This window comes from Rhopilema esculentum, chromosome 8, assembly GCF_057945365.1.
Source record: "Rhopilema esculentum isolate cy_ngs chromosome 8, ASM5794536v1, whole genome shotgun sequence".
Classification (NCBI taxonomy): domain Eukaryota; kingdom Metazoa; phylum Cnidaria; class Scyphozoa; order Rhizostomeae; family Rhizostomatidae; genus Rhopilema; species Rhopilema esculentum.
Window position 1 is genome coordinate 6,376,217 of NC_142822.1, and position 27,592 is coordinate 6,403,808.

General features: G+C 35.7%; 1 protein-coding gene across 1 annotated transcript; it reads right to left on the bottom strand.

Moving 5' to 3' along the window:
- On the bottom strand, positions 1 to 27,592 carry LOC135694404 (glycine dehydrogenase (decarboxylating), mitochondrial). Its single transcript, XM_065213133.2, has 29 exons — positions 27,159 to 27,592; positions 26,067 to 26,145; positions 24,412 to 24,547; positions 23,760 to 23,924; positions 23,039 to 23,116; positions 22,481 to 22,634; positions 20,754 to 20,865; positions 19,379 to 19,463; positions 16,898 to 16,994; positions 15,050 to 15,155; positions 14,736 to 14,791; positions 13,850 to 13,936; positions 12,377 to 12,457; positions 11,849 to 11,949; positions 11,235 to 11,319; positions 9,716 to 9,757; positions 9,341 to 9,483; positions 8,165 to 8,240; positions 7,697 to 7,822; positions 7,058 to 7,137; positions 6,565 to 6,634; positions 5,961 to 6,073; positions 5,360 to 5,543; positions 4,635 to 4,710; positions 4,394 to 4,489; positions 3,736 to 3,843; positions 3,308 to 3,372; positions 1,567 to 1,647; positions 1 to 1,434 (listed from the first exon to the last, which is right to left on the bottom strand). The coding sequence occupies exons 1-29, from the start codon at positions 27,423 to 27,425 to the stop codon at positions 1,303 to 1,305; spliced, it is 3,081 nt and encodes a 1,026-aa protein (XP_065069205.1). The 5' UTR covers positions 27,426 to 27,592; the 3' UTR covers positions 1 to 1,302.

A 27,592-nucleotide genomic window follows, 5' to 3' on the forward strand; every position in this document is an offset into this window, starting at 1 on the left:
GAAATTCTAAAAACAATAATTTGCCACAAATAATGAATCTTTATATGGAAATTGCTATCACCCATTAAAAATTAATAATTGGAACACACTACCAAACAAACTGCAATTTCAATTAACACTACTAACGTTAGTTCACCCACAATTTGTTTGCTTAAATATGGGAACATGTGAATACATGAAACAATTATTGGTATGGTTTCCAAGAGCTAGGGGATGTCTTAAATATGAGTTCATAGCTTAGCAAAAAGGGAAACTAGTATATCATCTACGCATCTATATCCTAATTAATATTGTTGTACAGAATGACTTGAAAATATGTCCAAACGTTAGCATATCCGCCATTCTCGGTACCGAGTTTACATCATTGATTGTGCATATGGCTTTCTACAGACTTTTCTCAAAAAAGGACCTCAGATTTGAAATCGTGTTGTTGAAATTAGTAAAGCTTTGATCAAATTGGCTGCTGCATTGAAAACATTTACTGAAATGTACAAGAAAAGATAAATTTCGAAGAGGGTACAATCTCTGGCCTTACTGTCCAAACAACATGAAATTTCGGCACAAACTAATTTCAACAAGAAGATTCCAATTCTATGATCCATTTTTGGAATATATGAAGATAAAGAATTGACAACGCTAGTTGGGAAGTATGTAAAATCTATATGTCGTGGCTATGGCCTACTGACAATGAATGGCAAACACCGGTTTGGTATAAGTATAAGACTTGCCGTATAGTAGGAAATAAACACCAGCTTAAGTATAAGGCCAGCCGTAGTACGAACGATTCAATAAATGCGAATATAGGTTTAAATGCATAGTAATGACATTAGCAACCCATGATACATGATATTAAGAAGTAAAATGTAATTGTATATTCCACCAATTCTTTATCAGAGGCTTTATAATTCTGTAATAACTAAGATCATTACGTTTTGGAAAATCGTATAAGCCTCAAGTTGGCTAGAAACTTTTCTACATTTCTATCAAAAAACGATTTTAAGTAAATTTTGAGATTCGGAGTGAGAAGCACGGGATTTGGAGGGAAAATTGAAAATATGGAGTGCGTTGAAAAAATACTTCAATTGGGCATTTGAATGAAGAAAAGAGAATTAGATAATTTTCCTTTAGTATGTTTTTCATCAAAAGGGAAGTAATGGGTACCTTTACAATTGTGTGAACTTTTTTGGAAACACATACCAATTTAAAAATTTGTCTGAGGTCTGGATGCATGCGGAGAAATTGTGCTTGCAAAGACAAATCTAAGTTCCCTTACCAGTAACTAGGATCCTTTAAATATATCACTCAGATTGAACTTTGCGTTTTTTGGTACTCATCTGGTTCTATTGGTGGACATATGCAAATAAGATGGGAATCACCATGAACATCATCAACACGTCCACAGGTAGGCCAGAATTTTGACGTCTTTTGCCAAGGCTGCAAAAGATGGAGTCCATAGATAAGCCTAGATCGCAGCATAAATATACTTATGAAACAATTTGCTCTTCATGGCAGCTTTCAGGATATCTAATAAAAAGATACAGAGTACAGGTTTGAAAATATCCTTACCGCAGGAAAGGCAGCCACCGTTCGGCTATACGGCCTAGTCCATTCTTCATCCGTCAATACTTGTTGTGTGTGAGGAGCATTCTGTGAATTGATAAAAATTTGATAAAAAAATATCAAATAATAATAATACTAAAAATCGATCATATTTATCCAGATTAATTTGTTCAGTAATCTGTCTTTTTTGTAAAGTTTTTTTCAATACCCAGGCTTTCAAAGATGATTGCAGATAGAAACTAATTATCTTTGCAATCTTAATCTTAATATATAAACGGCAGACTATTTACAAGTATAAAGTAACCATATTGTAGCCAGTGACCGAATATAACTGACATGTCCTTCAAGGCTTATGTTAAGTTTTCCAGCAAGTATGCCACCAGGTGGCTCGTTACACAACAGAAGAAAACATAACCATATAAGGTAAACCATATAAGAAGATCAAAGCCCTGTAGGTTACATGAAAAAATTAATAAAAAAGGAAGATAAAACTTTACAAGAATAAGAATAAAAATTCACAAAACAAAAGTCATAAATAACAACATAAAAAACTGAATATTGGAAAAGAAAAAAAATAGAACTTACACATGGTTAAAAATGTCAGTAACACGCTTATAAGTAGTAATATATCTATCAATACATTAAATAATTATAAATCTTTGAAGCTAGAATCATAAATATGAAAAGTACCATCTTACAGCCATGCATTAACATTTAAATACTTCAGCAGTGTTTTTACTGTTAAGTTTCAAGTTTTCATCATTCAAGAAATATATCTTAATAAATTTTAAAAAATACAAATCTATCAATTTACCCATAATATAAAATAAAATAACCAATCAACCACCAAAATAAAAAAGGGGTTATAGACTAGGGCAACTAGTTCAACTTACATCATCAAGAATATATTTAGACATAAAAAACTAAAAAAGTTATTTGCTGAAGAAAAGACAAAGCCAAAATTATAATGGAGAGATCTAAGGTAGCATACTGTACTGTAGATATAACGAAACCGCCCTCTATATAACGAACACTAATTATGGACAATAAAACGAAATAGAACGAACTCTGTGCGCCAGAGGAAGCGTCAATGAAGAGCCTATAGCACAGAGGAGCTTCAAGAAAGTTCAGGGGGATGAATTTAGGCCACAACTTTGACGAGAGATGCGACACTCGTCCAGAAAGACTGCAATGACAGTGAAAATATCTGAAGAGAATATGAATAGAGAAGGCAGCGATTGTCTTTCGTTTTTCGGACCGAAATGTCGCGAAACTGTGCAGACTTAGCGCGACCTTCTACCCAGTCCTTTTTAAATCTGCGCATGAAAATGTTGGGTGAAATGTTGGATGTAATGGCGGATCGTTTGACCACCATCGTTGGGTCACATTCCAACATAAAAGAATGTTGGGTGAAATGTTGGGTGAAATGTTGGATCGTTTGACCAGGGCTTAAGGCAGAAAATTATGGCAGAACGGTGTTTTACAACAGATCGGTCCTAAAGAGTACCTAATTCCATTCTATAACACCTGTCATTTTCCCTTTTCTTCATATCACCCTAGTTTGGTTCAACGCGTTTCTTCCCTCACCAAAACGTCTATCTGTTTTCTGCTAACAAAACCCCTTCCTTCCAAACCCTCCATGCCCAGTTGCCTTCTTAACTCCCTAACACTATGTTTTTATTTCTGGAAATGAGTTTCTGGAATTTAATTCATCAATACTATGTAATATGATCAACATTTGACATACCTTCAATGGGTTATTTTTTCTATCCATCCTCCCTTCTTCTATATCTCGAATTTCTTCTCTTATTGCTGTTATCATAAAAAATTTGATCAAATTGATTTTGGTAGGAATTCTAATCGTTATTCTTAAAATCCAATGGACAATCGTTATTTGGAATACATTGTCCACAAGTTGACAGTCCAGGATTCTGGGATTAAGTAGTCAAACAAATTAGTGACTGTGCATTTCATTTTTGACATCGTGGCTACATTCGCAGATGGTCTTTTTGTAAAAAATAAGTATTGAAATATGAAAACACAAAGAACGTGTTTTAAGAGAATTAGAAAACAAAAATCAAGTCAAAATTCTTTTTTAACAGCGCTCCTTTTTAGAAAATAACATCAATAATCCTGAAAATAATAATCTAACAAAACTTATTAAGAACAACTTACATAGCAACGAATCGCAAAGTCTGTCCATTTCAGCCTTGTTTTCTGATTCGGTTGGCTCAATCATAAGTGCAGTAGGGATTGGCCAGGCCATAGTTGGAGCGTGAAAACCTGAAAGATTTCAGTATCGAATTACAAGAAAAACAGGAAGCTGGAAAAGACCAAGCAGGCATACGAAAAAGATTACCTCAAAATTAACATCCTTAGGCCTTTATGAACTTAAAAGAAACTTGTCTCTTTATGAACTTAAAACAAACAGATCTCTTTGATTGAATTGAAAAAATCAGGAATCATTTTTAAACTGATAGCGAAACACGTTTATACGATGAAGCAAATACTCAAGATAGTTAACAAAAACACTTCAAGACATACTACAATTACGTCAAATACATACGATCAAATAACTCCAAAACATTCCCCTTATAAAAAGGTGGGAGAATAATAAGACATCTTTACAGGATCATATAAATACTGGGGATACCCAATTTTTAATTAAGCATACATGCTTTTTGCAGTTACATTGAAACTTATAAACAGAAGCCATAAATGTTATCGAGGAAGGTCAAAGTCTTCACTGTTGAAACTAACAAATACTATTCATTTTCTCCCTATTTTTGTGAACATTTGATACTTGAGAATACGAAAGTAAATACTGATTTACCATAGTCCTGCAATCGTTTTGCGATGTCGATAGGCTCGATGCCAGCAGAGGGCTTGAACCTTTTGCAGTCTATAATAAACTCATGTGCGCAGTACCCTGCAAAATATCATTCAATAAAGGTTGTGTGATAGCTTATCATTCAATAAAGGTTGCGTGATAGCTTAATAATCACTAGCAAAAATGTCAACATCGAATTATTTAAAGCATGGTACGAATAACTGCTAGTCAATAAAATACAAACCATTCTTTCCTCTGAATCTGATGTCAAAGTCATGATCGAGGCGAGCGGCCATGTAGTTGGCGTTCAGGATAGCAAGCTACAACGAATGAAAATAATGTAATCGCCTCTGAAATGCATCTTTACTATATACAATAAAGCATTTTCAGATAATCTGTTCAGAGAGCACATATATATAGTCTGTCATACGCTTTGGTGTGTGGATAAAAAAAGTTGTGAGTGGCAACTCCTAGTTTTAAGCATATATCAACCATCAGGGAACGATATGGCCTGTCCTATATTTCCATTAAAAAATCATTAGTAATGCATGAAAACAATCTACTTCAACAACTGATTAAAATCCTCAGTCCAAAGTAAAATAACTTGGTAAAGAGCGCTGAAACATCTGTATCTAAATACACATGAAAGAGCCAGATCTTGCATTACAATGTCCTTTAAGATGAGCCTTCTACGTAAAAATTTTCATGTTCCTCTTGACATTCCTTTGAGCCAGAAAAAACAGTTTGTGCAACTTAAAGAGAGAAGAATCTTTTATCACAGAGGCACTAAATTTGTTAATTCTGGTGCATATTGAAAAGCGTTTGTCACAGGGTGGTTCCCAGTATAACAGTGCCTAGTACCATAAGAATTGACGCAAAGGATGTTGAGAATTGTTGCTCTAAGGACGAAAAAAATACTGACATAATGAAAACCTGGCTTGATTTCGTAATGTAAAGCAAGCCATTTACCTGAGAGGCCTTTCTAAGCCCTTTGGGACCCATCATCTTTATGTATGCCCAAGGAATTGTCAGAATTGCACTAGAACCATAAGGAGCGGCGGAAATGACCCCGAAAGGTTTTGAGCCTTCTTCGCTTGTCCCTTCAGGGGGAACAATCGGATGCGTCGGCAAATATGGCACAAGATGCTTCTTCCTTAAATTGGATGAGTAGCAAATAAGAGACTGCATATTATATGGAAAATATGGATTGAAATGGTCCTGCGAGTTAGAACTATTATGCAAAACATTCTTATATCAATAAAGTTTGAAATTGAAAAGACGAAACTTTCCCTTACTGGAAATAAGACAAGTGATATAAACCTCGAAAACAAACAGATTTGGTAAATACTGAACCGACATATTCGCAGAAATGTCGAAATCATATTTACAATGGTTTAGAAATTTATTGAAAAATTGGGCCATTGCCCGAAACTCATACTAAGGCATGGTTCAGCTGCATCATCCAAGACTTCTTAATATAAAAGGATCGAGTACGGGACTTGTGAACAAACTTGTAAAATTTGTGAACTAATGCTGATATCTAGATGCAATATACAATAACAATACATACACACAGATTGGTCCCATTCCTGGACCTCCACCGCCATGAGGAATGCAGAAAGTCTTGTGCAAGTTCAAATGGCATACGTCAGCACCATAATCGCCAGGACGACAAAGCCCAACCTTCAAACGAGACGGTGTCAATATCAAAAGAGAGGGACGACAGGGAACATCTTCTTGATCAGTGTGTCTTGCTTTAAAGACATTAGAAATGAACATAAAGGGCATCATTTAATTTGCCAATACTAAGAAAAAATTTCCTTACCAAAGTTGTCCACCTATACAAAAAAATTGCGAGCAAAGAGAGGTTATCCCAGGTGCATGGGGCTACATTCTCAGAATGGAAAGAGCCAGAGCCGTAATTAATCCAAGCGCCCAAAATGCATTAATCTGAGACGAAGGGACAATCTGTGTATTTTTGGAATTTGAGATGTTGAAAAAGGGGAATTACAATCTGGGACCGGAGAATGGATATTTTAAATCCGGCAGGCCATCATATTTCATTAGCACCTTGTATTTGAGAGCTTGTTTTACCATAGCAAATCAAATGGCTTATATTTCAAAAGGCATCGCATCTTGAATGGCATACGGTAGAAGCATTGTCAAATACAGACCTGGGCATTCATATTTGCTCCGTCTAAGTACACCTGTCCACCATATGCATGAACCATGTCACAAATTTCTCTAAAGCGGACAATAAAAACACAATTGAGATTATGACGCAGTTTCACCAAATTTTAAAAATACAGAATAAAACATTTTTCTATCTTTTAAAAATTGCATAATCTTTCAAAATAGGAAGGATGAGCGGAAACAAAGAATACTAAAGTGCTATTCACCTGACACTTTTCATCGTATAGAACGGATAATGACCAATAAGGTAAATGAACATTCATATCCAAGCGGGGATCGAACGGATCACCAAAGGAGGAATGGCGCATTAAATGACACCTTAGCAATCTGATGGAAATCTTAACTTTTTAAAAGACAATGCTTATCGAGAAATATTAAGCAATAAGCCCGGATAGTTCTCGAAGATTGATTTTAAGGTCTTAAACCATTTAATTTCTTTAATCCTGATAAAAAGATACAAGGGCAAGAAATTACCGAATGAATTCTTCAAAGACGCCACTTGTTGATGGGTATGTCACCATAATTGCTGCTAGCTTATCTTTATTCTTCTCAACCTTGAAGAGAAAATTCCTGATTCAAAGTCACAATCTAAACATTGATGCATTACGTTGCGTCAATGGTTTCAAAATAACTCCTACAACTGGTGACTCCCGGAGAAAGGCTGACTGTCAATAAAAAATGTAACTTCAAACACCTGATATCCTGGTTTTTCAAACAGAGACATATATGTATCATCTCTACACTGCTTTTCATAAAGATACTTAGCACAGAATCGCTGGGACCTAAATTTACAGGCAAGCAATTTTTACCCCAATAATATTATCAAAACCCCTGAAACAATGTTGGTTTTTTGGAAAATATAAAAGTACCAACTTTCGAAATGAGTAGAAACAAGCATATCAACATTGACTGTGGGGGTGGGGAGCGTATTTTTTCAAAAAGATTACAATTTGCCAGCCAGTCCAATAACTTTGGGCCAGGACTGTAGCTTTTACAGTATGGAGAGGGGACAGACACAGTTTACTGTTGAAGTTGTTGGTTTAAGCGAGTTTGACCTTTAGAGACACGCCTAACCCTTATCCGTCAATACTTATAGCAATTGGAAACACTAACCTTCTTTTTCAAATCGTCAAGATCGATTCCACCGACTTTGTCTGTATTCACGTACTCCACATTGAAGCCAGCCATGTGTGCGCTCGCAGGATTCGTTCCATGGGCAGACGTTGGAATTATGCAGACCTGAGTGCAAAAAGAACAGTCAAAACAATAGTACATAAGCAAATTAGGAAATCAGCTACTTAAATGCATCAAAATAAATCAAACATGCCAGCACCTAAGTCTGAAGCAGCTCATTGCAAAATTTGTACCGTTTGAAGTCACTGTGTCCCGATGCATTTCGCTGACCATTTAAATTTCCCATTTGTTGTCAAATTTCACGACTTAACGGAACTCAACAGTACGTAAAACACAGGACGAGATTTTACATTTTTGAATAGATTTCATTCAAAGAACACAAATAAATAATTTGAAAAAGATATTTTATTGAGAAAGTGTCACGCAGTTAAAGGAGGATTTTCTTACATTGCGATGTCCTTCTCCTTTGTCTTTCAAATAAGCGCTGATGCACATAAGACCAGTGTATTCTCCCTGAGCACCGCTGCAAAGGAGAGAGAAGGTTTTGAAAAATTAGGACTAAACATTATAATCTTGATACAATAACAATTACAATTCAAAATTTGCCTTACATTCAATGTTGTATAGATAGAGCTGAAGTAGCTTGCTGTACCGTAATATGCCGTTACTCCGAGATTTGGCGTTTTTTAAGTGTTAGAAGCACGTACAGACATTCATCAAAAAACTCAAAACAACAAGTAGCACTTATAATTGGAAATTATAGAGCAATTGGGAATAAGTTTTTCTACAGGAAAATTATAGAGCAATCGGGAATGAGTGTTTTGGTATTTTTTAAGATACGGACTTCATTAGTGGTGCTGCTTGCTAAATAATAAACGATATACACATACAATGTTTTCTAAGAAACTATGTTCAGAAAAAGTACTCAGTTTCATAATTTCTTTTGATTCTAGTACTTAAAGTTTTGCCGAAGTGCTATGTTTTAAAAACACAAAAACGTAACAAATGGTAACATTAAATAAACTCTTGTAAATTTAGATGCTCGGGAACACAATTTATAAATGATTTCTTCCAATTAAATGTACCTACATAAACTTCTCCAATTCCCGAGTTTAACAACTCTCGCCCCGATTATTCCAGCCCCCACACCGTCCTCCCCAACCACGATTTTATATCGGACTAATTCTAACTCCCAATATTCTCAACCTTATATTTATTCGGTGATTTAGACGCACAAGCTTCTTAGCTTTGAAGTAAGTGGGACAATTGGTTAGATTCTTTGAAATACCAGTTCCTTTTAGCCTTTGACAAGACTTAAAGCGCTCTAGTGAGAAAACGAAGTCATTCTAACTATTGTAGACATATTCATACGATCCGTTGTTTAATGCAAATACCAAATGGGATGAACACGACTTTGTGCATGAATATGACAGGCTTCCTTCTTTCCAGGATTATAGTTTGTAGTACGATTGAACATTCAAACTGTGCAGTGACGTCAGTAGCGATATGAGAGAAACCAATCATTAACCTTCGACCTTGTTTTTTTGAAATAAAAACTGATGAATAGATTCATTCTAACCTATTTCGGCAACAGTGCTTGTACAGATGTCGACTAAGACTTACCTATTAGGCTGCAGCGATGTGCCGTCCATCCCAGTTATTTCGGCCAAGTCTTTTGCCAATTCTCTAAACAACTCGTAATAGCCCTCTGCTTGCTCTTTCGGAGCAAAAGGATGAATGTTTGTGAACTTTGGCCATGTGATTGCCTTCGAACAAAAAAGAGATTGCATCATAAACTTATTATTGATATACTGTCCTATCTAGAAAGACCATAGCAATGGAAAAGTTACCTTATCGCACTAGCTAAGTTGTATATTCAATAGTTACAAGCATTATAACATTGGCATGTTTCCATTGCATCCATTTCAAAACAAAAAAGATGAGAAATTATTCTGAAAGGTAATTTGGCATTTCGATTTTTAAATGCTAAATACTGACCATCATTTCAGTGGTGCTGTTGAGTTTCATTGTGCAGGATCCCTGTGTCAAAAAAAAGACGTTTGAAAATTGACAGAAGGCTGTCTTTTCTTAAAAAATCATTGGGAAATTTAGATCGATAAAATCAGCAAAAAAGTGACAGATCAGTCACTCTAATCTGTTACAGATCAGTCACTCTAATCTGTTACAGATCAGTTATCCTAATCAGTGACAGATCAGTTACTCTAATCAGTGACAAATCAGTTAATTCAATCAGTGATAGATCAGCTAATCAAATCTATGACAAATCAGTTCATCAAATAAGTGAAAGATCAGTTAATCTAATCAGTGATAGATCAGTTAATCAAATCTGTGACAGATCAGATTATCAAATAAGTAACAGATTGGTTGATCAAATCTATGACAAATCGGGTCATCAAATAAGTGACAGATCAGTTAATCTAATCAGTGATAGATCAGTTAATCAAATCTGTGACAGATCAGATAATCAAATAAGTGACAGATCAGTTACTCTAATCAGTGATAGATCAGTTAACAAATTTGTGACAGATCAGATGATCAAATAGGTAACAGATTAGTTAATCAAATCTGTCAGAGATCAGTTAATCAAATCTGTAACAGATCAGTTACTCTAATCAGTGATAGATCAGTTAATCAAATCTGTGACAGATCAGATAATCAAATAAGTGACAGATCAGTTACTCTAATCAGTGATAGATCAGTTAACAAATTTGTGACAGATCAGATGATCAAATAGGTAACAGATTAGTTAATCAAATCTGTCAGAGATCAGTTAATCAAATCTGTAACAGATCAGTTACTCTAATCAGTGATAGATCAGTTAATCAAATTTGTGACAGATCAGATGATCAAATAGGTAACAGATTAGTTAATCAAATCTGTGACAGATCAGTTACTCTAATCAGTGATAGATCAGTTAATCAAATTTGTGACAGATCAGATGATCAAATAGGTAACAGATTAGTTAATCAAATATGTGAGAGATCAGTTAATCAAATCTGTGACAGATCAGTTAATCAAATCTGTGACAGATCAGTTACTCTAATCAGTGACAGATCAGTTAATCAAATTAGTGACAGGTTAGTTAATCAAATCTGTGACAGATCAGATATTCAAATCAAAGCAGATCGATTCTTTGCGACTAGAACAATCTGACGTTTCTGATGTTTCAAGAAGGTCTACAGCTCGGTACCTTCTTTTCCTACATCGCAGATTATTTATTGTAATTCTGCTTTTATAATACAAAGAGGCTGATGAAGGAAACAATAGAAACATGAAGAACCAATAAGAATTATGACTTCTAAGCAAAGTAAAAAATATGTCAAAAGGAAACACATCAAATTTCTGCCAACTACGAGGTAAAGAACATACTTTAGATAGAGCATACTTTAAACTTCTGCTGTTTTACGGTTTTTCACAGTTCTGGAAGCATTAGGATAAGCATTTGACAAGCTTCCTTCATAAATTGCCTTTGATATATCCATAGAGGTTAACATACCAGCGGTATCATTGCATGAACCAGCGACAAATCTTTATTCTCTAACGCCTTCATGTACCTTGTTAGATTGGTTTCTGATTGATAGCTATAAAATGAAAATACACAAATTTGAATTTATTCAAACAAAATATCAATTTTCCATCGAAAAAATAGGAGGTGGGTATAAATTGTAAAAATAGCAAAAAGATATGTGCAAAAATGGACGATAAGGCCCTCGATGGCAGCATTAAGTTTTTTAGGTGACAAAGAAATCAGCAGACTGATCTTTGAAGCTGAATGTCTTTAGAGAACCGAGAGAAAGCAAAGTTTTCAGAAAAGATTCTTTTTTGCGGTACAGAATTTGAAAATGGCTTTGAAAAAAGCAAACATTTTATGACATACTAAAAGCTTTTTCGTCTGAGCAATTTTTCCATCGTGTTTTTTCGGAACCTATTCTGACGTTTTATGCTCTGAGGAGTGTCAGACGAAAAAGCTTTTAGTATGTCGTAAAATGTTTGCTTTTTTCAAAGCCATTTTCAAAAGATTCTTATTCAAAACCACTATCCTTGTTATCTGATATATTTAAGAACCCCCAATATTTGTGTCTTAAGCAGAAATGTATGAATCAAGCGTACCTGTTGAACACTGGGTGTGTGAGATACTCGCTCATTCGTCTAAATGTGCTATTTTGTATGCTTTTTTCAGGAGGATTATCCATGTTTGAAGCCACCAGTGCCTAAAAAAATTGTTTTCATCAGATTTTATAACAGTAGTTCGCGACAAAGCAACGAAATTCATTTGAGGCAATGAAATTCATAATATACAGGTCTGCCGTAAAGTGCTTGATGCTGTATAGAGAGAGCTGTACACGCTTAGGTGTATAGAACTGGGCGATTCTAAGTTGCAAATCTGTGTTTTACGCTTACTAAAATCATAGGGCGACTCAATGGGAGAGCAAAGCTCGACACATAATGACATGAAGTCGGTTCGAAATGAAAAAAATCTTCATTTCTATTGGTTCTAATAGATTCTACTTGATGAGAACTAGACAGGATTTTCTAAATCACATATTGCTGGATAGTTGCATAAAGAAATAAACATCAATTCCCTTCAATCATCAAAATCGGTGCAAGAAAAGACCTGTGTTAGCAAAATTGTCTTACTGAAGAAGCAGTGCTTCCGAACGTCCACAGCAAATCGTCAAGATCCTGCTCTGTTATAGTTTCATCCATGGAAACTCCAATCTGAAATTACATAAGAATGAGCCCGTATTCATGAACAAGCACTACAAAAGAAATTATTAGCGAGGAGCTTTCAATCAAAAAGCATAAATTTAGTTTAAATTTGTGCCAAAATAATGATTTTGCTCTATAAATTAGTATAAACAGGTCGGTAATAAGTGCTTGGTGCCGTATAGGCAGAGCTGTAAAAGCTTTTTGTGTATAGAACAGGACGGTTCTAAGCTGCCACACGAGTTTCACGCTTATTGCAATCGGCAGGCAGAGATCGCATTAAGCGTGAACTTAGAGCTACAACATAAAAAGGACGCTCGAATGTTACATAACCATAAATGCACAAATTTGTGTCGTTAACATTATAAATTGTAATCTATATTTACAATGGGCTTTTTCCATTTGGTTTTGTAACCATGATTAAAAAACCCTTAAGGAATTGTATATCCACAAACATTTATCAACGGGTGTGTTATAAAAAACAAAAAGAGAGACTATTTCTTTCGTAATATCTGTTGTCAAACTCTATTTTTATTTAAACGGTGTACTTCAAGTTGGAATTGTTGTAAACAAAACAGCACCCTAAAACTGCTGAAAATAAAAACTGAGTGGTTATACGTCAACGAAACTCCAACTTAATCTTATAAACAAATTTTTAATCATAAATTATATACATTAATCCATAAATTTTTTTGATCTACTAAAAGTGCTAAAAGACAGATTGACAAACTAAGTGATCAGCATTTAGTTGGAACACTACTTCCACTTAAAAGGGGCAACCCTAGTGGGAGATACCAGAGGATGGGGTGAGGGTGGCCCCGGTCCAAGTGGCACAGGTACCCAGAATAGGTTCCCGAGCATGTACCAAGTATAAAAAAGTTTCTGAACAACCGAGCTCGGAAAATGTTTAACTTTCTTTCGGACAATTTCCTCAAACTTTGAAGGCCTTCCTTAGAAAAAAGAAAAATACGATAGGGTTTGGGCTTGGTTTGGGCGTGGCCCAATTTAGTCCATTTGTTTTCAATGGCCTTTCTCACTGTCTTTGACTGAAAGGTGTCATATCTTTAGAGCTATACTGCACAATTTTTTTGTTTTGAGGACAATACAGCAGTAACTCATCATCAAAAACGTTTCCCGGCATCCTATGCAGGAAAGACCCATTCGTTCAATGCAACTTAGTCCTAAGCCTTATTCAACCTTCCCCTGCCCCTTTAATAACTCTAATGTTGTTTTTATACCTCTGATGTCTGACATCTTACAGCTTAGTTTAATTTTTCTAATTACATGCATTTTCCTCATGACATTGCTTCTAGAGACAGGCTTCTTACCAAATTTTATAGTTATGTTTTCAACGAATTTCTTTCTTGGTGAACAGAATATGACAATTACAACTTTGCCACTCACCGTTTCGCTGTCAAACTTTCTCAAGTTGACGTTTCTTTCCCTAGCTCGTTTTATAATATTTTGCACATCTTCGGGTGTACCTTTAACCTTTAAACGAATAAAACAACGACGTTAACACCAGACCTCGCTAAAGTGCGCGAGCGGCACTCGCAGGCAAACCATGCCGATCAAATTACGTCTGCAGGCACATCTGAAAAAGCGGTCTTGATAGACTTGTTCAAAGTTTTCAATTGTTTAAGAATTTATAGAAACAATTCAGCTACAAGTTTTACCATGTTAATATTTAGCTTTACCGCTTTCTTAAAGTGATTTATGTAGCAAAATGAGAATAACAGAGCAAGAACAAGTGTCCAAATATCTTGATATGATTATTTATTCTGTTTGCGTTGATGCAGCAAGCTATCGGTTGAACCAGTCATTGATTGAAGGCTTCCGTGTAAAAAAACTCAGGACAAACTACCAATCTGGGTGGAGCGTGCAATAGATGGAAATTGTGATTGCTGTTAATGGTCCAAATATTAAAAAAGCTGAAAGTATCTGCAAATTTTCCCTTTTTGTCGTAAGCTAATATCTATAGTGCTACTTTTGTAGATAAAACCATCGTCATTCTGAAGTAATTTTCTGTTAAAGTAGTTATTTTAAAATTTACTGGTCTTTGCGTAATTAAACCTTACTTTGTCTCTTATTTCGAACAATTTCATATCCTACGCATTACATATGAACAAATCTTGCAGGCACCTTTTGCAAACAGTTTGTGCTCGCAGGCACAAAAACTTTTTAGGGAGGTCTGGTTAACACTTGCCTGTAAAGTCTACTCTTAAGAAAATTCTTGATTCTGTAAGACATTCAGTAAAACAAATTCAAATGTATATATTGACGAGCTTACCTTTAATGTGTCGAAATAGAGCCCTTCTTCAACATGACGCCCAACTTTTTCGAGTCCTGGAAATGATTCAAAACGACTGCATTTCATATATCCATCGTTAATTGAGCAAGTAAATTAAAACATTTGTTGGGTAGAGTGGGTAGGGCCAATAGTTAGCATTCAAATTCTTTTTACCACCAGTGCTGTCCAATTCAAAGGCAACCCTAAATTTCAGACTAATAGTAGAATGCCCCCTATTTCTCACAAACTAGAAGCATATTACTTCACTGCAATAAGGGGCCTCCTACATTAAAAATGGGCAAATAGAAGCTCACCTTCGTGCAAAATCAAAGCTGCATTATGGACACGAGTAGCTATATTCTTTAAACCATTGGGGCCATGGTAAATCGCGAAGAGTGCACTCATATTTGCCAGCAACGCCTGTAACAGAGATATAGACAAATTCCCCGATTAGCCATTCCAGTCACATAGAGGTTGCCTTCTATGACTGTTTGCCTTATGTACTTGATAAAATACAACCTACAAGTGGAAATAATAATGGTAAATAGAGCAAAAGAAGGAGGCCTTGAGATTTTAGCATTCTAAATTCTCCAATGGCTATTGCACTAGACGACAGTGAACTTGACGTCCTTAAGAACGAATTGTAGGTCACTTTTAAAAATTATATAAATATATGCATTTGATCTAAGACGTATCTGTGGATTTTATTGCATTGTTATGATATAGTGACACAGGAAATAATATTTGGTGATATTCCACATCCCTTCTATTTGTAGGGATGTACCGGATATCCGGTAAGCCGGATAATCCGGCGCCGGATCGCTGATTTTTTGAAAATCCGGTTCCGGCCGGATTTGTTTCCGAAATCCGGCCAGTTGCCGGATTTTCCAGAACTTTAATCATAACTAAGAAAATTTGGAAAACCAAGTCAGACTCCCTTCATACAGTGATTAAAAATCGATTTTCCAGAACTAAACAATATCGACGATAAAACAAGCGCCTTGAAAACAGATTTGAAATAAAAGTGCTCGTCATCACGAAACAAGAAGACTGGATGATATAATTCACAGATTTGGTCCAGGGTTGCCAGATCGGCTTTTTAGGCCAAATTTTTCATTTTTGGTTTTTAGATTTAGATTGCCTGGAAAAATTGTTTTTTGCTTACTACTTAAATTTGACCTTGTTGGCCTTTTAAGCAGACGTCCAAAATTAATAAGTAATTACTACATTCATAGAATAATTAGTAGTTAACTACAAAGTGTTAACCAAATTTCAAATTTTATCACCTGACCTAAATATTATCTTGATATTGGCAAAGGGTTTTGGAAAAAGTAAGATTCTTATCAAAGTTAAGAAATTATCTAACAAGCGTAGAAATATAACCAGTGCCTGCTTGATGGATTCTTGAGAGAGTTTTTGAATTGGCCTATTTACGAGCATTTTGGCTTAAATTGCTCACCAGTCTAGCCTTCGTTTGTAAATTCAATCTGGCAACCCTGAATAGGTCTCTTTGATCTTCTCGCTATACATTTTTTCGCAAAGTGGCTCAAAACTTTTTATTACTGAAAATTCTATAAATGGTCAGATTATCCGGTAGAATCCGGCCGGATATTCCACGAAGAAATCCGGTAAATCCGGTTCCGGCCGGATTCTGAAAATCCTGATCCGGTACACCCCTATCTATTTGCTCTACCAATGATATGTTATTGTCACCTGTACTATACTTGGTTATTATAATATTAAGAGGCAATTCCCTAGATTAAGTAATGCCGTTAAGACGATGTAGTTCCATTGTAGGGGTTCAGAGTTCATGCACTTATTATATGTAAACACAGTTTAACTTTGACAAACCAAAAGAAACTGCCTCTCTGAAACCTGCAGTTAAGCAGCAAGTTGGTAACAAGGCTAGGAGAAGCTACCGTTTTGACTCAAAATCTCAACAGAAAATCAAAACCAGTTTCTCTCAACAGCAATTAGATGCCATTTCAAATTAGGACGCTACCAAAACTACCCTGAAAGTCACTCGTGTGCAAATGCTGTTGAAATAAGAGAACTTAAAGAGCACGTTTTTGAACTAAGCAGGTTTTGATGCTATCCCTAACATCCAAATCAGCCTTGTTATTGATTGCGTGTTGAAGTACCGACAATAAAGCTTGTCACACCTGCGCTGTGCATATGTTGCTTGTAGCCTTGTCACGTCTTATGTGTTGCTCTCTTGTTTGCAGTGCCAGTCGGTAACAAGGGTTACCCGATGAATCCCTGCGGAAAAGATAGGGAAAAATTGTATATCTGACTGGAAACAAAAGCAAACATAAACAAAGAATAAAACATATAACTACAATCATTTCTTAAAGTCTTAAAGCACTAACGGGGATTTCTATTGAGGTATTGGGTCATCGCTAACTTGCATGATATTCAAAAAGTATAAACATTGCTTGGAGAAAGGTGGGCACGAAAAAAGTTCTGAGATATGATCGATATGGGTATTTGGAGTGTGCGTGACATCCAGTTAAAGACAGACTTTAAATAAATAATAAAAAGCTTTTGAAGGGTGGTGAAGGTGCTGATAGAGAGGTTTCAGCCTTTTCAATCACACCAACCAGGGTTAGGACTGAATCATAGGGTGAGCAATAGTAAACTCGAAATTTTGTCTTCATTCAAGCATCTGTGTAATCAAGAAACCAAAAAGATGCACTTTGCTGTCAGAAATTACTGCCATGGATTGAACAAAGAAATTGCAGGGGATTCAAAGAAAATGGAAAGAAATCAATGATTTTTTTTTAAATGTGCAAGCTCGAAAATGCTAACAAGTATCGAAAAATCATGGCACTACATCCTTCGACGTTGTTTTCCAACCTAACCAAACTCAACTGGATTTGTCACAACCGAGCTCTACAAGACAACACGGCACTCGGGTACAAGTGTCGCTATTTGCCCGCTCAATTCATCCTTGGCAGCACCCCGGGGCAACACCTGGTAAACCTACTCATAAAACCTCGCATCACATCCCAGACATCGTCGCAACAACAGGCTCGACGCTGCTTGCAAGGGACATTCTTTATACCCCACGAAAGGAAGCCAACGAACAAATGAATCAAGACACACAATGGGCACGTCGTCTCTTCTCGGGCTCCGTGTTCTCCAAACGTTTAATAGGACTCGCTGGATTAAAAAAGGCATGTAAGTCGATGGATGGTTTATTTAGTGCCTACATCGATCGTTATTCCGATGTACGCTAAACGTTGTTCCTTGCTTTAATGACGACCTTTAATTCTCGTCAGTTTATTGTGTTTCACTGATCTTTGGCAAGTGGCAAGAATAACCTCATATCTTAAATCTGGCTCAAAAAAGATGTAAATAATGAGCAACAAATTCCAGCTATTTCATTGTATGCAAGGTTGCTTGTAAGAATACTGCACGGTCAGTGCTTTACAAAGATACCAATATCTTCTCGAGGAATCGTTCAGCTTTAATCTGCAGTAACATTCTTGATCTCAAGAACTGATTACTACTATGGGAACATCGATAGCCAGAAATTGAATCAAACCACCTTTCTTTGCCAAAAGAAAGCATTTGATAAGGCTGATCACAAAGTTCTAGTGAAAAAACTAAACGCATGATGTATAAGAAGCACCAGAAGGGACTTGTTATAATGCGTACGTCACAACCTCGTTTTCGTGCTAATGCGAGATAGATGTGGCAGTTTTTGAGTTGAATCGAGTCGAGTTCGCGAGTTATGGTGTTTACAACAGAGTTTCGAGTTATAGCTCTAATAATGTAAATAGTTGTTATGTTTATGAAAATGAGATAAAACCAAGCTCAAGCTCATCATTGCAGCCCACGTCTCACAATCCTCAGAACAAGACTGTTTACCTTTATACTTAAATAAAAGGAAACAGCTCTGATCTTTGAATGGGCATCGATCTGGAACAAAAGACATCACTTGTCGCATTTCTCAAGGCTCTTGTCTTGGTCCGCTCCTCTTCATATTTAAATTAGATGGCGTGCAGCATTTCAAGGCTACTGTTTATACTGATAGCCGACATAAAACAATCGCATTGAATACAGCCGAGAGACTAGTTAAATGCCAAACAAGAATTTTTCAACCTTTCTGAATAGATGTGAATAAGCAAAGTTGGCAAGAGCCGGTAGAAGACCGAGTTCAAGATTATAGGCCACATCCGCAAGATAAACGCATTGCTCATATCGTATTGACTGGAAATAAATGAACCGGAACTTACTTGTGTACAGAAGGCAAAGTCATAAGGTGCCACTGTTGATGCAAATCTTAACTGGGACAAACAATACAAACTCGGTGAATGTAAATAGATGGAGGATTTTCATCGTTGAGAGAATTTACCAATATTCTTACCCAGTAAAAAGTTTCAGGCTTCAGTACTCGGCTGTGAAAGATCGGAATTATATCCCTCATTTTAAATAAATAATAACGTTCGCTTAATAAAACATGCCCCCATCCCTTGGGGGAGCAGCAATTAATCCAGTTGTTTTAATACATTGTTTACTGTACTAAGTTGCAATTTTTGATAGTTTTTAATAAGTGATGCAGGGTGTATCGAGTATGAAAATAGTTGATAATAACAATAATAAATCAACATAGCTTGTGATTTAAACAGGAGACTCACTTTGAGATTCCGATAACTCTTCCAGGCATCATTCTTTTGAGTTTATCCCGAACCGCAAAAAAAGCTGCATGTGGCCCACCATATCCTGCGATTAGAATTTATTGAATATTCAATAGAAAAGAAGCCGATTCTGTAAAATTCGGACGTAAGTCCGTGTTTTAAGAATATATGGAGCATCTATATTTAAAAGTGCAAAAAGGTGGCGTTTTCAAAAATATTTTATTAGAATGTTTCAATTCTTCCAAAATGACCTGAAAAACATTAAAATATACCTTTATATGTGCATAAATTAGTTAAACCAGTTATTAATTGGGTGTGATGTGGCAAATGCAAGATTTCAAGTGTTTAATAAATTACTGCCATTTTTGCTTGGTTCATAAAGTTAGAACCAAGACGAAATTGCAGTAGAAAGAGTCCATTATCACGGGGCCATACTTCAGTCTATTTGCAACACTTTTAAATGATTTTCAACAAATAGAGGCATTTCATAATGCTTTTTTAGGCTTTTTGGCCAAAAATGAAAAATTTTAGATTTTGGGTCGTCATCATTTTGCGACTCTATATCTGAGCCACGACATGGGGTAGCATGATGACATTATGAGGGCATCTCTAGAGTCAACAGTATACCCATATAAATACTTTACCCACCAAAGCAAGTGTAGCTTTGTCAAAACGGCATTAAGCATCTTCAAACCAGCCACTTATCAATAGCCTTTATTACAAGTATGAACAATTCATTTTGTGCCTTCAGTGTTGCACAAAATAAACTAATATAAGAATGAAAATATAACTGTCATGTCAAGATGCCATGAAGCAGGGGATCTTTTAAGAAATTTTCACTGGTGTGAATTCACATAAAAGGCCATTTTTCTTAACGTGACGCAACTGACGGCAAAAACAAAAGCAAAGAGACGAGTATGTATAGTATGAAAAGCTTCAAGATCTTGCACATCAGTCCTTACTCCCATGCAGCGAAAAGTTACATATAAAACACACAAAATAACGAGCGTTCACATCTTGTCATGTTTGCGGGACAATAAGGCAACTTCAGGCATGTTTCTAGGACAGTAAATTTTCCCATGAATTTTATTACCTCGCTTTGGTGTAGTGCAAGAGGATCAAAGAGAGTCAGAGATTCACATTTGCGATGAGACGAAAGAAGCAACACATAATTCGACACATACATCAAAGACAATGACATGACAAGCAGTAATGGTTTATAAAACAATTTTCAACAAAAGAGCACTTGCTAGTGGGGAATCATGGGCCAGCTAGTGGGGAAACTTAAGGGCCTGGTGGGGTAATTCCCCACTAGTTTGTGTGTTAAAAGATCCCCAGTCATGAAATTTAAAAAGTTAAAAACAAAGGCTCTAACCCAATGGCACTCCAAAACGCTGACTGCTGCCAACTGCTACGTCACATCCAAACTCTCCTGGGGGTCTTATCATTGTTAATGCCAGCAAATCAGTTGCACAGATAGCAAGGGCCTAAGACCAAAGAGCATGATAAAGATTAACACAAAAGCTAGGACGACAGCTGAAGGAAGACAGGAGGGGGACTTAGCCAATCCAATAGTTTATAGAGGCAAATTTAGGCATTTTTATTTGAAAAATGTACAAAAAGTCACTGTTTTGTCCTTTTGTTAGTTTTGTCTAGCACAGATTTTTGATGAATAACCTCAAATGAATAGGGTAGCTGCATATACTTCCAAGTCCTATATCCAAAGAAAAGAGGTAGACCAAGAAATTATAGAATGACAATTTTTTGCGGTACAGAATTTGAAAATGGCTTTGAAAAAAGCAAACATTTTACAACATACTAAAAGCTTTTTCGTCAGACCCTCCTCAGAGCATAAAACGTCAGAATCAGGGTCCGAAAGAACGCGATTAAAAATTTATACCCAATTGTGGATCGAAATAGGCCAATAAGAAAAACGCAAGCACAAGACCGGTATAGTTGACCAATCAGTGCCGCGAGCCTAAAGAAAAATTACCACTGGAGTCCAAGAGAGAAAACGAACTCCTACTGTTTATAGAATGGCTTAAGAAACATAGTTTGTAGCGAGAAAGCTTTCAAAAAGATGAAATGCCAAGAGGACATTCTGGTGAAACAGAAATCAAACGAAATTCTAGAAATGAAATAAAAAGTGCGTCAATCATAGCCAACTAATTTGCGTCTAGAGGAATTTCTTCTTGTCCTTAAAAAAATTAACGAATTATCAGTTATTTGCATAAACACTAGTAAAAGCGTAGTTATCCGAACTTTTTTTATTTTAGTAAATCTGTAAGTGAAGGAGTATCATGAATAAGGTGAATATGGATATGAATATATCCATTAAAAGAGAGCATGCTGACCGATGTTAACAAAACTTTTGTTTAAAATTTTTCATATTTTTTGCAAATTTCGCTATAACTTAAGTAGAAGCATGATTATTTCAAGAACATACAGCAGTACAATCTCGCTATGGCAGCAATCCCAATCCATTTGCAAGACGTTCTTAAATTTCTAGCTATGCTATAAAAGGCTTGGATAAGCTAGACCATATAAAGAGACCTTCAAGATAGACTATAGAAGGGAATTTTAAAGATAGCAATTCAAATCTACAGGTTTTTAGAGATAACTTTGAGATAACTTTATTGAAAAAATTTACATGGAACTCCAGTGCAATCAAAGTCTAGAAATTGTCACAGCAACTCAAACCAGTGTTTTATTATAATCAGAGTTTAGTTATCTTTCGAAATCAAGATTTAATACAATGTAAATGCTTTTACTGTTTCCTGCAAAATATGCGAAAATATCTTAGTTTCTTTGGCAACTGTATCAGAGGAAAAGAATAAAAGAGCTCTTTTGTGCCTATTTTAGTATGATCTTAGCCACAATGGGTGATCATTGAATTCTAGATTGTTGCCTCAGGATTTTCGAAGTTGGATCAATACTTTAAACGCAGTGAAATGTAACAAACACCCTCAAAAAAAGCATCCTTGGGGTGGAAATGAGTTTGTCTCCAGCCTTTACATTCTCGGGTATTTCCTTACAGACTTTGATTGCATTTTTATGTGATGTTAGAAATTCTTTCAAATATGAACTAGTCTTAATACTAACATTTCCTGCATGGGCCGCAGAAACGAGGTCGGAAAAATCCTCCAGAAGGCCATTTGTGTCAGGGTATTGAAAGAGAACGCCAGAAATATCTTTTGCTGAGAAATCGAACGATCTCCAATCACCAACAATAACTTCAACACCTTTGCCAGTTGTCCTTGAATCAACAATTGCAGAAAATCATATTGGAGATACTCATAGAAATAAATATTAAAACGAATTGTTAACAGGTACTAATCGAAGATAAGAATACATTAAAAAATCAAAGTATAAGCCTTTTACGATATAAAATGAAAATCTGATCAACAGCTGATCTATGTAAACTTATTTTCCTCAACTAAACATCCTGATATTTAATCCATGATCTATCAGCCAATAATAAACACAAGAAAAACTTGGACATATAGATAAACTGTTTGTGAACATCAAACGACAATGCCATAGTTCCTAAAATATACCCAAGAACTTCAAACTATTGTTGCAAAAAAGCTTTGTCTGATTTACTGCAAGACATGAGGGTAGAAAAACTTCTTCTTGAACTTATGGATTCAGAAAATATACCTTGCCCTTGTTTTCACCAGTGCAATAGTCTGTGGATGACAGTTCTGATCAACATAGAACTTTCTCTTCTTGTTAAATCTAATGAAAATTTCAGCAATGAATAGAAAGCGCTTTCACAACCAGGTAAAAATTATATTGTCAAAAAATTTCACTGCACAAAATTTTTAACAGAAAATTTAAAGAAAAATTATGTTGAAGAGAATGAGTCTCTCAGAAAGAGAATCTCAATAACTGAGGAACCACAAAAAACAAGGAACATTAATAAAACCATTGAGCAGGAACAATGCAAAAGATGGTAAAATATGATGCAAAGAAATAGAATAGAGAATAAATGATCTGCTGGTTCATTCAAAGATATGTGTATCAAGTTAAAGTAAACAGACATACCATCCTCAAATTCACTTGAAACATTAAGTTGGTATATAAACATCAACTTTTTCCAAGAAGAATTCTATTGATTTGCATATGGGTATATAAAAACTTTTTGCCAGTTCCTTTCTGCATGTCTGTGCAGGGACTGCGTGGATATAGAGGGCTGGGGGCTTTAGCCCCCCATTTTCTGCCAAAATTTACTTAAAACCATACATACAAAAAACGCCTTGCTGTTGGTTTTAGCATATTTAGCCCCCTATAAACCCTTGACCCCCTCAGTGTCATATGATCTGTGGTATTTGTGTCTGGGTATGTCAAATTATGGTAGTTTTTAACTGGTAACTCATACCGATGGGCCAATGCCATTGCCTCAGCAGCTGCTGTTGCTTCATCCAGCAGTGATGAATTTGCCATATCAAGTGCTGTTAAATCTGACACCATTGTCTGATAGTTTAAAAGACATTCAAGACGTCCTTGTGCAATTTCAGGTTGGTAAGGAGTGTATTGGGTTGTCCTGAGGATTGAAAAGGAAAATTTTGATAAGAAGTTGCAACAAAATCCTATATTTAGAAAATGCTTTCTCTTTTTGTAGTGACCTACCAAGCATGGTCTTTGGCAACAATCGCCCTCAATGGTATATATACTTTAAACAACTTAATAGTGTAATTATATAACAATATCTTAAATATCTTAAGTTATAAAATGAAACATTTAAAATAACCATAAATTTTCTTTACACTAAAACCATACCCAAAATCACAAGTTCTTGTTCCAATACTTTATTTTCCAGATGCACAGCATGCACAAATTGACATGAAAAGAGGGGCAAAATGATCTTCTGGGCATGACAGTACTCTATAAACTTTGCATGATTGGTATCCAACATTCAAAAAAGTTGGGGCCACTGCCCCCGTTAGTTCCTAGATGTTGTTGTACACACCTGTCACCAAAATGCTTTCAGGGTGATTACAAATCTTGTTCAAAAAGCTGAAATAGCCTACCATCCCTTGTTCTCCAGAACATCCCTTAATATACTTGTAGGAACTATGCAGTTATAGTAGCCCATTCCTATGTAGGATCTCCACACCTGGTTTTTCCTGCCAAAGTCTCTCAGCCTTGCCAGACATTCTTGTTCACCTGCACACAGAGATAGAAAATACACAATGTATTTTTGATACCCTGTCTCTAGCTTTGGGACAAAAACTCAGTCTTAAGCTTATTTTTGTTCTCTAACACAATCCATATGCCCTTTTAATTTCATAAATGCCAGATATCAAACTTTTTTGCAAATTTACAAACAATATTAAAATTATAAATACGTTTGATTACAGATAATATTTTCTTACAATTATGTGTCATTTTGGTAGGTCTATCTTATATTGTGATTAATTCAACATCTTAATAAGACTGTTTCTTGCTATAGCAATGCAAACTTTGCTGGATTTGATAAAAACCAAAAATATTCTTTCAAAATTCTGTAAGCTTCATAATTCCCCTCCCAAATGTATTTGAATGGAAGCCAATGTTGCAATGGTGTCGGTTCAAGTTGGTGAACACAAAAATAAAATTTAGTTGCTTATATTTATAGAATGACAATAGGAATCACTTCAAAATTTCAGGCAATCATAAAACGAAGTTTAAATTACACAATTTTTTAATTTCAAGTCCATAATTCATATTATCGATGGTGGTATTCCTAGACAAAAGGGCAACACAGGGCCAGCCAGGAAATGACCTCTGCAAATTTTCAATGAAATGGAGAAGAATTATGGTACAAATGTCAAAGGTTTTATCAAATAATTGCTGCATGGTCTTCGGAGGATCTATATTCGTTGAATCTTTAATAAAAAACCAAAGAAGCCAATAGCATTTTCAATTACTTTTGGGCCTGGACTTTGAGAAGGCCCTGGAAGAGTGAGGATTCAGTTAGCAGCAGAAAAGTGGCTTGCATCCTTAGTTGTGTGACATGGAGAATTGTCTCAATGAAAGAAAAAAGGCTGATTCATGTAATTATAAATTTTTCTGGCACTTTCAAGGAGGTTTTCTTGGAAAATGGCAACATAAAATGCGACGTAAAAACTTTATGACCATTTGCTTAGCTTCATCCATATTTTATGTTTTTACCAGTGCCCAAAGATAAACATTTTTGTGCTGTTGAGAAAAATTTTCCCAGTAAACTTTCTCAAAAAAAATTGTTTGCTAGTTTATATATTTATTTTGCTTATTTCCTGACGCTATCGCTTTATTTTGCTGCTAAAATTTGATCTTACTTTTTCACTAGCATGGCAATTGTAAAAATTAGGCCAAACATTTTGCCCGACAGTTTGAATGCTTTTGGGAGAGGAGTGTACATGCAGGGCTGGCTTTTGAAGAGTCCTATGGTATATATGTCACCTTATCTGTGCTATGGACTTGCACACTTCATTTCTAATGGCAAGGGAAAGGTTGTTGAGAGGCACTGATTGATAATACTGCATTCACAAAAGTTGCAAAATTTTAAAATCTTTGAACTTAACATAAACCCTGAGTTTGGGGTTGATGCTGTTCAGCATTGAGTATATGATGATTTGGACAAAGAATAGCCATTGATTGGCATCTCTTTAAAAATGATGGCAGCCTAAAAAAGTTTTTAGTTAGAAAGTGTAGAATTACTTACTAAGCGGATTGTCAAGACTCAATTCATTTTGCAGCCTTATTGTTTCAGGCACAGTCAAGTTTATCAAATCATTGATATTCTGTAGAAGACAAATGCAAGATGAATTAATATCTAGACCATTAACAGTTACCAAAACAAGTCTTGAATAATATTATGTGACATTATGCTGATTCCAAAAGACATTTTTTCAAGTTACAAAAGCAATGTTTTTTAACTAATGCGTCAGTCTAACATGAAAAAAAAACTAAAACAATTTAAAAATTTAGCATGACATTGCTCAAAATATATTACATAGTAAGTATATAAACAAACAGCAATCATAAGCAAAATGGCAATAACTTGACACTGCTTTTGAATTCCTGCTCTGCCATTTTGCCACACCCCCAGTACTCCTCCATAGATGATGCCTGTATCTATTTATTTCCTATTTCAGGGTATCTGAATTTGCACTACAAATAAAAACTTTTCTTTCATAAAATAGGTTACATGGTAGGAGTAATTGAAGTAAGCAGTTAATGGAGTCATAGAAGTATGGAATTAATGGTAGACAGTTAATGCATCCATTCTATTATGCATTAGATTAGAACCAATAAAACATACTATAAAATTGTTGTATTCGCACAGAGAGGTGGACATAATGTCGACTTGGAAAGTGGTTTCGGGGCTTTAAAAAATTGGCAAACAATACTTTGGGAGAAAAGTGACAACAATCTTTTGACGTCTGTGGCGGCACCCTTTGTGTGATAGAGAAAGATTATGTGTTACAGAGAGAGAGCAGGATAAATAATGACGCATTTCTGTTCCCTATCTAAAACTAAAGAATCTTATAATGCTATGTTGCGCATGTACTTTTGGATGGATTTATTTGGCCATTTTCTAACAAACAATGAATTACAGACCTTGCATAACTCTCTATAACAATATCTCAAAATACAATTTAGCTCGGCATGGATCCAAAGCATCTTTTGCTGCCTACTAACTGTTTCTTGGTGGTTGCAAAGAGAGGCATAATGCATTGTCGATTTATTGGAAGCGGCAGATCGTTTTGCTGAAATAAAAATATGCAGCACCTCTACGGAAACAGAAATTCACCTCAAGCTCCAAGAAACGGAGCATATCATCCCTCTCGCTCTTTCTTGGGCCAATGTGTCTTTGGGCAAACGCATCTTGTGGTGGAAGAATCTCTTTAATGCTGAAACTGGACGACGAGCAACAGCGTGCAGCGGTGGCTAGGCCAAGTTTCCTCCCTTCTCGAGACCCCAACAAACCTAGACCACATGTTACTCTTTTGGCTCCAGAAAATCGCAGCCCAAACTGCCGTATTTTGAGGCCAAGTTGAGGAATGCGACTGGCAGACATTTTAGATGCCTGTTTTGATTCTGGCCTTGCAGTTCGTTCAGACTACTGAAATGAGTTAAGTGTGGCGTTTTTTCCACAACGTGTGTCACAGGACATTTGTTGCTTCTGTTGTGAAACTTGAAAGATAGACCTGTTTTTGCATGAACCAACAAATATAGTAGCAGTTT